Here is a 10,706-nt window from a genome sequence, read left to right as displayed (position 1 = left end):
AGAGTAATCTGATACAATTTGATGAACTTGACCTACATCTATGGATGCAGTAGCTCAAAAGAGGGAACAAAACCTTACAGCAAGGATCATTCCCATCCCCTCCATGCACAGAGTAGACAGGGATGGGCAACTTGGACATTGGCTACCCAAAATGGGGGCTAGGGAGGGCTACAAAGGCAAGAAGTGACTGGCTTATAAGCTTTCAAGAGGAAACTTAGATCCAGAGTGCATGGAGGAAGGTAGAATCTCCACTGGTTGGTTGGTTGGTTATGTGTCATAGAGTCGATTCCAATTCATAGCAACCCTGTACAGGGTTTCTGAGTCTATAAATCTTTATAGGAGCAGAACGCCTCATCTTTCTCCCGCAGAATATCTGGTAGTTTCGAACTTCTGACCTTGTGATTTGTAGCCTGATCCGTAACTACTATGCTACCAGAGCTCCACTGAGTAGTATCTAATCTGTCTGGGTGGGGCTGATGAAAGGAGATGCAGATAGGTCTCTTGTGATAGAATAGTGAATAATTGTTATCAGGACTGATTGTGAGGGTTGGAAATGTAAAGGTAGACATTTTGTAGCAAAAGGACAAGAGTGGTTGACTTTGCAGTCTAGGAGCGGAGGTCCCTAGGTCCATCAAGGGAGAAGAGCGGCGAGCGGGACCCTATCCAGAGCAGCAGTGACACCTGATATGGAGGCAGAGATGATGACGTGGAGAGATGGAGCAGCTGGGGACTTTAGGCACAGAGAGGAAGAGGGGCTGTGTGCTGACGACTGGGGGCCAGGCTTGCAGGTGTACCCTTTGGTTGGTTGATGATGCATAGAGGGGTTGAAACAATATACAATGCATAGAGGGTGTTGAAACAATATACAATATTCATGGCAATGAAACAATATACAATGATGTAAAACTAATGTTCTCCTATGTAAACTATCACTTAATTCACAATAAAACATTAAAAAAAGAAAAGAAGCCACTGAAACATGGAGGAGGTTGTAATCATTGCCATGAAACAAACGATGGTGTGAAGCTGATGTTCTCCTGTGTAAATTATCACTCAGTTCACAATAAAAACTTAAAAACAACAAAACTCCCTGACCTCACGGAGCTGATAGTCTCTTGACCCAGAGAAAACATAAGGATGAAAAAGTACAGTAATGTCAAAGATGCATCGTTGAGGGAAGGAGTACCAGAGGTACTGAATATGGAGCTCAGTTTTGGGTACACGACCAGAGCAAACCCATGGGAAGGTGGTAGTAATCTGACCTTACCATCCTGCGTTGCCTGCATTCTCTCAGTGGTATTTTTTCCTTGTCATCAGGGAGCCCCACACTCCCCTCCTTTCTCTTCCCTCTCACTGCGCTTTGTCTCCCACAAGTGATGGATGAAACATACACTTGGGAGGATGCCCCTTGTTCTTTTCTCTCCCTGCGAAGAAATGGCACACTCTTTTAAGAACCTTTCTGCGACAAGGATGGATTTCGTCAGGTCTTCCCTTCCAGTTTCCAGGCTCTAATTCTAGAGACTGAAACCCACAATGGGGAGGGGTTCAGGATCTCGGTTTACCTTTCTCCTGTTGTGAGGTTGTAAAAACTGGTAGTTACACTGTTACACGTCAGTGTGAACAGAAATGGGGAAATAAGCAACAAAAACTGGGTCAAAAAAAAAAGAAAAATAGACAAAAAGATAACCCTGGGTGCAGAAGAGGAAAAGATGATGAGACCATTAATGGATGCTTTAGGGTCAATACTGGACTGCTAATGGCGAGACTAGCACTTCAAACCCACCAGCCGCTCCTTGGGAACCCTTTAGAGGGTTAGAACTAACCTGACAGCACATGACAGCAACAGTTTTATCTCGGTGTCCCTGGGTGGTGCCAACACTTAAACATTTGACTGCTAACTGAAGGTTGATGCTTCAGGTCTACCCAGAGGTGATTGGAAGAAAGACCCAGTGATCTGCTTCAGAAACCCAACCATTGAAAACCTCGCAGAGCACAGTTGGACTCTGACACGTGTTGAGTGGCTATGAGGTTTTCGGTGCATGTGTCATGTGCTACTACATGCCTTATGTATGTTAAGGCACTTAATCACCAACTGTTCTCTGAGATAGGTTTTGTTTTCATCCCTGTTTTGCAGAGATGGAAACGGAGGCACAGAGAGGTTAAACAACAGGCCCAATGTTGCTCAGTCATTGAGAAGATGGAAGGAGGAGGTGAAGTGGGGAGGGAGATGTCTGGGGCAGCTCAGGCTGGGTCTCTGCCACTCGGACTGGCTGTATTCCAGTCCAGGTGCCCAAGGAATGTTCCAGCTCTCAGCCTCTGTCTGACTCATGAGGGGCGACTTTGTTCCAGTACCTCTTTTTTCCATTCCATTGACTTCACGCCAAACAATAAGAGGTTACGCCTGCAGCTGCTTCCTGTCTGTGGGAATGCGTGTGGGGAGCCACGTTCTCTGTGATGGCAAGGTGGAAAGTGAACCCTTTCAAGTGCTGACTTGAACAATTTGGAAGTTCTACTTAATGAACGTCCTGGTGTTGTTATGGATTAAGCATTGGGCTGTTAACCACAAGGTTGGTGGTTCAAACTCATGAACTACTGTGCAGGAGAAAGATGAGGCTGGCTGATCTGGTAAAGATTCAGTCTCGGAAAAGCCAGGGAGCAGTTTTTTATTGTGTAATTCCGAGTCGGGATCTATTCCATGGCAGTGTCTTCAGCAAACTGAGGAACAGAACTGTGGTAGCGCACTGGGTTAAATGTATGACTGCAAACGGAAGGGTTGGTAGTTTAACCCATCAGTTGCTTATGGGAGATGTGACCATATGCTTTCGTGACCATCACTCCCTTGGAAAACCCATGGAGCATACCTCCGTCCTGTAGGGATGCTGAAGTCAGCAGTGGGTTTGGTTGTTTTTTAGGTGTTTTTTTTCGGAGGGGAGTTTCTTGCCCATTGACTCTCTTACCATAAGAGGGATTCCGTTTTCTTGGAGATTTCTTGAATCCACCAAAGAATCAAGATTCAGAAACCATGAGGTCAAACATCAACCTGTGGTGATTTGACTTCAACCCTGGTGGCTTGAAAGGACCTCTCTTCCCTTGGGGGACAATCTCACAAGGCTGACAGAGCTTTAATTGTCTGGGAAATTTGTCATAAAATGTCATAAATGCAAGTTATTAATTTTCTTCCTCGTATAAGACCACATCTGTATACTATTTCTAAAGACAATGTTGGTTTAATTAATCTTTCACAGTCTGACACTGTTCCCAGGAACTAAGCTAGTGTAGTCGTTGGTGCTTTAGCGCTGTGGACCTGATAGAGATGGAAAAGTACACTTTGAACTGTAATTATTCAAATGTTATGTAGCAGTTGCACATATAATTTGACTTTGTATCAGTTTTAAACATGTGAACATACATTTCCTAATAATAGAGCAATTCAGAATATATTTACTCAGCAATTCTGTATTTTTTTTAGTTCTCCCTCCTTTCTGAAAACATTCATTTATTACTAGTTTTGACTGCCACCCTACTGTACTGTCTTGGGGGTCCCTGAGCAGTTACACACAGTTAATCAAAAGGTTGGAGGTTCAAGTTCACCCAGAGGTACCTTGGAAGAAAGGCCTCATGGTCTACTTCCAAAAAATCGAACATGGTTTGGAAAGAACTCAAGAGCAAGTGGTTTACTGCAGTGTTCTAAGAACAGCAAGGGAAGTGGCTTGTCTTTTAGAAATCTTTTTTCCTTCTAGGTTTCTCACTTTCTGAGAGTGTAAATTTCAGGAGCAGAGCTCTGGTAACGTAATGGTTACGAACGAGTCGGGTTCGAAACTACCAGCGGTCAAGGTCAGCAGTTCGAAACTACCAGCGGTTCCGAGGGAGAAAGATGAGGTGTTCTGCTCCCGTAAAGATTTACACCCTCGGAAACGCTGTGCAGGGTTGCTATGGGTCGGAACCAACTCCACGACACTTTTACCAACAGAGGAGCTGTTTGGAGTCCTGGTGTGGCTCTGTGGGTTAATATGGTGGACTACTAAATTGCTTTGAACCGCAAGGTTGGCAGTTCAGGCTCATTAGCCAGTCCTTAGAAACCCTCTACAGGGTCAGTATGGGTTGGAACTGACTCGACAGCACTTAACAACAGCGTAGCTATTCAGGAGCACAGTGGTGTAGTGACTGCTGACCAAAACGGGAAAAGATGAGGCGGTCTGCTTTTGTGAAGATTTATGGACTCGAAACCTGGTGGCTGTTCTACTCTGGAATCAGTGGCAGCACTGAGTTGGCCTCAGCAGCTTTGGCTTTAAAGTAGCTGTTAACTGTTTCCTGTGTTTTTATCTAACAGATAAAATTAAAAATGGAAGGAGACAACAAAATCTGATAATCGAATCACAATGGATAGGAATTGGAAGCCACCCCCTTCAGGAATAATAAAAAAATGACTTAAAAGTGACTTTTCAATTTAAGTAAAACCTTTTCCTGAGAACTCTAACAGAGTTAGCATGGAGTTAACTGTTCCTTGCGCATGTACAATAATTTGTGTTTTCCATGGGATGTCTCTGTTTGGGATGGTACGTACTAGTGCTGAGCAAATGCTGAATAACCCAGCTGTTCTCACTTGACTTGTGTCTGCACCCTGCAGTATAAGGTGAAAGCCCCTTGCTCAGGAAAGTTCTAGAAGGTTAACTGTGAAAGTTTCACATTAGCAGTTCACTTTGGCTGCTTTTATGGAGAACAGTGGAGATTCCTATATCCAGCCCACCAGGTTGGGTTCATGCAGTGTGCAGACTCTTTTGTTCTTAAGCTGAGTAAACAATGCTTCACATTCCAGCCTCTTTATTTAATGTTATCAATAGCATACCTCAAGACCACTGTTTTTTTTTTTTTTTTGGCAGTGTGTTAATGAATGTTTTGTTGAACCGTTTTCATCTAGAAGCACTGAACTATCTGATTTAATCTCAGGAGGGCTTAAAATAAACTTTTGTGGCTAAGTTTACCCAAGTGCTGCTTTGAAAGCTATTCTTCCAGGCAAGCCCACACCTAAAGACTCCATGGCTTATTGGCCCTGGTTGCATTTGGGAGCCATTGGAAGATTTCATGACCTCTTGATTTGTGAGGACTCCACTCTGCACAGTTTGGAGTAGCGGGGTGGCAGTTCAGTGCTGTTTCTAGATTTTCTAATTCAGTGACGTGTGAGGTGGATTCCTCTGGCAATTCTTGGCAGGTCAGGGAAGAGCCGTGCCTTAAGAAAGAACCCCTATCAATGTACTGTGCTGTAAAGCATGAAATCTGAAGGCTTTTGGCCTGCGAACGACTCCAGCCAGGAAGCGCTGAATTCCATCGTGTGGCTAGCTTAAAGTGTTCAGATGCCAATCTTACTTGATTACCTCATGCATCTCTGACAGTGAATTGCCAGAGTTAGAAGCAGAGTATATTAAAAGTGGGTTTGGGTCCACTTCCATCTCAGGAACATTCCCGGACACACTCCTTCATGGAGAACCTGAGGGACTGTAAGCTTTCCTGTCTGCAGTAGTCCCTTCCTTGCCCACCTGAGACCCTGTCTGTAGGTGATGAATGGCTGCTACCTTCAGGCATGGGATGGGAGGAGATTCCTTTGTTCTCTGTGTCCTATAAGAGACCACCATGTGGAGATGGAACTTTGGAAACTTACCATGTCTGATTTCCCTCACCTTGGTGATCTATGTTTGTCTTATGTCTGCTTTAGTGTAGGACTTACTGAAGACTTTGTATAATATCTATATCTTTGAGGGTGGGGCCCCTTTTTCTCCCCTACATCACCACCCATCTCTGCCCCCTTTCGCAGGAGCTACCACTGCTTAAGGAGCTCTGCTAGCGTAGTGGTTACGAATTGGGCTGCAGATCTCAAGGTCAGCAGTTCGAAACCACCAGCTGTTCCATGGAAGAAAGATGAGGCTTTCTGCTCCTGTAAAGATTCACAGTCTCGAAAGCCCTGTAAAGGGTCGCTATGAGTCAGAACCGACTCCATGACACATAACAACAACAACACTGTTTAGGCTGTAGGGGGTAGGCTGAGAGGAGGGTGGGCCAGTGTGGGAGGGCAGGACTTTGTTGGACTCCAGGAACAACTTCTCCATGGAATTTTATGTAGCACCTACTTCTGGTGGCTCACGAGATGTGGATTTTGCAGAATTCTGCTTGCCATTACTTGTTGTTGACTGAGGCACCACCTTCTTAGGGAGGAACCCAGATGGTGCAGTGGTGAAAGCCCTCAGCTGCTAACCAGCAGGTTGGTGATTCAGGCCCACCAGCTGCTCCGAAGGCGAAAGGTGTGGCAGTCTGTTGCCTTTACTTAAAGATGGGACTGGCTTGGAAACCCTCTGGGGAGACCTAGTCCAACTCATAACAACCTGCAGGCTTGTTATGAGTTAGAATTGACTTGATGGCAATGTTGTTTTTTTTACCGTCTTAGAACTTTCAGGAGCCGTGGGGTGGTGCACACAGCGAATACCCTCAAAATGCTTACTGAAAGATTGAAGGTTTGATCTGGGAAGCCAAGTCTGGCGATCTGAAAAGTCAGCCACTGGAAACTCTTTGAGAACACAGTGCCCCTCTGAAACGTATGGAGTCACCTTGAGTTGGAGTAGACATGATAGCAGCTGGTTTGGTTGATGGGAGAAGGATGGCATCTCATTCTTAGAGGTCCACCCCCACCCCTACCCACACATTTGATGTGCCTCAGGATTTTTCTCTTCACAAAATCATAGTCTCTCTCTCTGTGCCTCTAAAAAATGTTGACATTATCTCCAATGCATGATTACAAAAAGTTCAAATAAGAAAACATCGCAGGGTAAAAGAAATGTTTAGAGATAAGCCATCAGCTTTTGAAAATTTTTTGGCTTCTTAGATTTCATTTTCTTTTTCCTCTTCTGTTTCTTAGGATTGCCTTGTGGTGGAAATGGAGGATAAAGTTTTAACCGTGGTAAGTATGCATGCATTCAGAATTATTGTAAAATTTCTTTTCTAAAGGTGGTGGTGTTAGCTGGGGACAAGGGGTCACACTGATTAAAGCAGACACATTGCAGCTAATTATTTCAGGCCAGACTGTGAATTATATTGACTTTGGGGTATGGTTCTGTTAAATATAGGTAGAGAGTTGTTTCACAATCAGACTCGCTAGTGTGAAAATGCTGGTGTTGAATTTAGGCATATTTGGTCTTTGTCTAAGGAGCCTCTGCGGCACTGTGCTTAAAGCACTTGGCTGCCAACCAAAAGGTCAGCAGCTTGAACCCACCAGCGGCTCTGTGGGAGAAACATGTGGTGGGCTACGTCTGTGAAGAGTTACAGCTTAGAAACTGTGTGGGACGGTTCTTCTCTGTCACATAGGTGTCCATGAGTTGGAATTGACTGGTCGGCAGTGGGCTTTGGGTTGGTCACTGTTTTTGTTTTTTATTTTGTTCCCCACTAAACATTTGTCAGGGATTCCTGTTGTGGTGCTGTCGGATCAGCACTGGACTGCAAACCACAAGGATCAGCAGTTTGGCAGCTCGAACTGACTCATGGCACTTAACAACAACAACAAACAATTTGTCAGGGCACAGATCGCTGGGTAGCCTGTTAATCAAAGTTCACTTGATCTGAAAATGTTACTTTAGGAGACCATTTTGATTAAAACAAAACAACAACAACAACAAAAAATGCAAAACATTTTGGCATAGACGCTATTATGGATGCACCCTGACTATTTCAGGAGCATTTTGTGGCCGTTCATCATCACTTCCTCCTTTTGACATTAACCAGGCTGGGCTCTTTTGATAAGGCCTCCCTCCTACTGAAGTTGAGGAATTTAGCAGTGAAATTACTGTAAATACATTTTCCATAAATAGGGAGGCTAAGCAGCTTGGAAAGAATTTTAAGGTGTCACTTCTTGGATTGTCCCCCTGGGAAAGAAAAAAATCACTCTTTGGAATTTCCTGATTTCTTTGGTGGTTTGATTTTGAAAGCTTCACTGAATCTGATTGAAGAAAATAACTACATGTAATCACTGAGATTTCTGCATTAGTTGTTGTTGTTGTTGTTGTTGTTAGGCGCCATTGAGTCAGCACTGACTCATAGCGACCATGTGCACAACAGAACAATGTCCTGTGTAAACCTCACAATCTTTGCTACATTTGAGACCACTGCTGTTGCCGCTGTGTCAATACATTTCATTGAGGGGCTTCCTCTTTTTCTCAAACCCTCTACTTTACCAAACATTTTATCCTTCTCCAGGGTCTGGTCCCTCCTGATTATATGTCCGAAGTCTGAGACCAAATCCTGGCTTGCAAGGAGCATTCTGACCGTACATGTATTCCACAATCCATGGTACTTTCAGTATTCTCCTCTAATTCCATACTCAAATGCTGCACCACTTCTTCTACGGTCTTCCTTTTTCACTGTCCCAACTTTGACAGTGCACATGAAAATATCATGGTGGCTTGGATAAGGTGTGCCTTGGTTCTCAAATTGATATTTTTGCTCTTCAACACTTTGAAGAGGTCTTTACACATCAGATTTGCCTAATGAAATGTGTCATTTGATTCCTTGACTGCTGCTTCCATGAGTGTAAAACCGAACAAAATGAAGTCTTTGACAACTTCAGTCTTTTTTCCATTTATATGAATGTTGTTTATTGGTCCAGTGGTGAGGATTTGATTTTTGCTTTCTTGACATTGAGATGCAACCCATACCGAAGCTTGTGGTCTTTGATCTTCATCAGTATTTTAAGTCCTCCTTACCTTCAGCAAGCAAGGTTGGATCATCTGCATATTGCAGGTTGTTAATGAGTCTTACTCCAGTCCTGATGCCACATGTTTCTTTATATAATCCAGTTTCTCCGATTATTTGCTCAGCATACAGATTTAATAAGTATGGTGAAAGAATACAACCCTGGTGAACACCTTTCCTAATTTTAAACCATTCAGTGTCCCCTTGTTCATTCAAACAACCGCCTCTTTGTCTATGTACAGGTTCCTTATGAGCACAATTAAGTGTTTTGGAATACTCATTCTCTGTAATGTTGATCGTAGCTTGTCTTGATCCACACAATCAAAAACCTTTGCATAGTCAATAATGCACAGGTAAACATCTTTCTGGTATTCTCTGCTTTCAGCCAAGATTCATCAGATGTCAGCAATGATATCCTTTGTTCCACGTCCTCTTCTGAATCCGGCTTGAACCTCTGGAAGTTCTCTGTCAATGTATGGTTGCAGCCATTTTTGTAATATCTTTAGCAAGATTTTACTTGCATGTGTATTAATAATATTGTCCAGTGATTTTTGCATTCCGTTGGGTCACCTCTCTTTGGAATGGGCACAACTAGGGATCTTTTCCAGTCAGTTGGCCAGGTAGTTGTCTTAGAATTTTTTTTGCATAGATGAGTGAGTGCCTCCAGTGCCACATCAGTTTATTGAAAGATTTCAATTTGTGGTCTGTCAATTCCCAGTGCTTTATTCTTTGCCAATGACTACAATATACCTTAAATTTCTTCCTCTAGTATCATTGGTTCTTGATCATATTCTACTTCTTGAAATGGTTGAAAATCAACCATTTCTTTTTGTTACAGTGACTCTGTATATTCCGTCCATCTTCTTTTGATGCTTTCTGAATCATTCAATATTTTGCCCATAGTTGTTGTTGTAAGTGCCATTGAGTCGGATCCAACCCATAGAGACCCTGTATGGCATTACCGAGGAGCAACTGGGAGCTTGAACCACCGACCTTGCGGTTCATATCAACTCTGCAATCCAGTACATTAACCGACAGTGCCATACCAGGACTCCTTCAAAACTGCAAGTTGAGGCTTGAATTTTTTCTTCCGTTCCCTCAGCTTGAGAGATACCAAACATCTTATTGCCTTTTGGTTTTCTAACCAGATCTTGTATAAGATTTGACTTTGTCTTCTTGAGTTGAGCTTTGAAACTTTTTGTTCCATTTCTTTACCTCCTTATTTCTTCCATTTGCTTTTGCACTTTAATTTGTTTTAGCACTTCTATGATGGAAAGCAATTTCAGAATCCTTTCTGATACCCATTCTGGTCTTTTCCGTTTTTCTTGTCTTAATGACTTTTTGCTTTCCTTCCTGTATGATGTTCTTGATGTCATCCCACAACTGTTTTGGTCTTTGGTCCTTAGTTTCTGTTGCATCATATCTGTTCTTCAGGTGATCTCTAAATTCAGGTGGAATGTGTTCAAGGTCATATCTTGGCACTAGTGGACTTGTTTTAATTCTCTTCAACTTCAGCCTGACTTGCATATGAGCAATTGGTGGTCTATTTCACGTCTGCCTCTGACTTTGTTTTGGCTGATGATATGGAGCTTTTCCACTGTCTCTATCCACAGATACAGTCAATTTAATTTCTGTGTATTTCATCTGGTGAGGTTCAGGTGTCTAGTAGTCTTTTATGCTGTTTTTTTAAAAAAAAAGATATTTGCATTGAAGAAGCCATTGATCTTACAAAATTTTATCTTGTGATTTCTATCATTGTTTCTTGGTGGCAAGGCCGTATTTTCCAACTACTGATCCTTTCTTTTTGTTTCCAACCTTTGCATTCCAATCATCAGTAGTGATCAATACATCTTGATTGCATGTTTGATCAGTTTCAGACTGAGAAGTTGGTAAAATTCATCAATTTCATCATCACTGGTTTTAGTGGTTAGTGTGTAAATTTGAATAAAAGTAGTATTAACTGGTCTTTCTTGTAG

At 42.8% G+C, this 10,706-nt stretch overlaps 1 protein-coding gene across 1 annotated transcript in view; it reads left to right on the top strand.

Annotated features, from left to right (window-relative positions):
* The window catches only part of CNKSR3 (CNKSR family member 3), a 119,360-nt gene that overhangs the window by 82,711 nt on the left and 25,943 nt on the right, over positions 1-10,706 (top strand). The window contains exon 5 of the mRNA XM_006868445.1: positions 6,905-6,946. Coding sequence (XP_006868507.1) covers positions 6,905-6,946 — 42 coding nt within the window. The remainder of the gene's footprint in view (positions 1-6,904; positions 6,947-10,706) is intronic.

Source organism: Chrysochloris asiatica, unplaced genomic scaffold (genome assembly GCF_000296735.1).
Source record: "Chrysochloris asiatica unplaced genomic scaffold, ChrAsi1.0 scaffold00117, whole genome shotgun sequence".
Taxonomy (NCBI): domain Eukaryota; kingdom Metazoa; phylum Chordata; class Mammalia; order Afrosoricida; family Chrysochloridae; genus Chrysochloris; species Chrysochloris asiatica.
The sequence above is the reverse complement of the archived record's forward strand: the minus strand, read 5'-3'. Positions and strand labels throughout refer to the sequence as shown.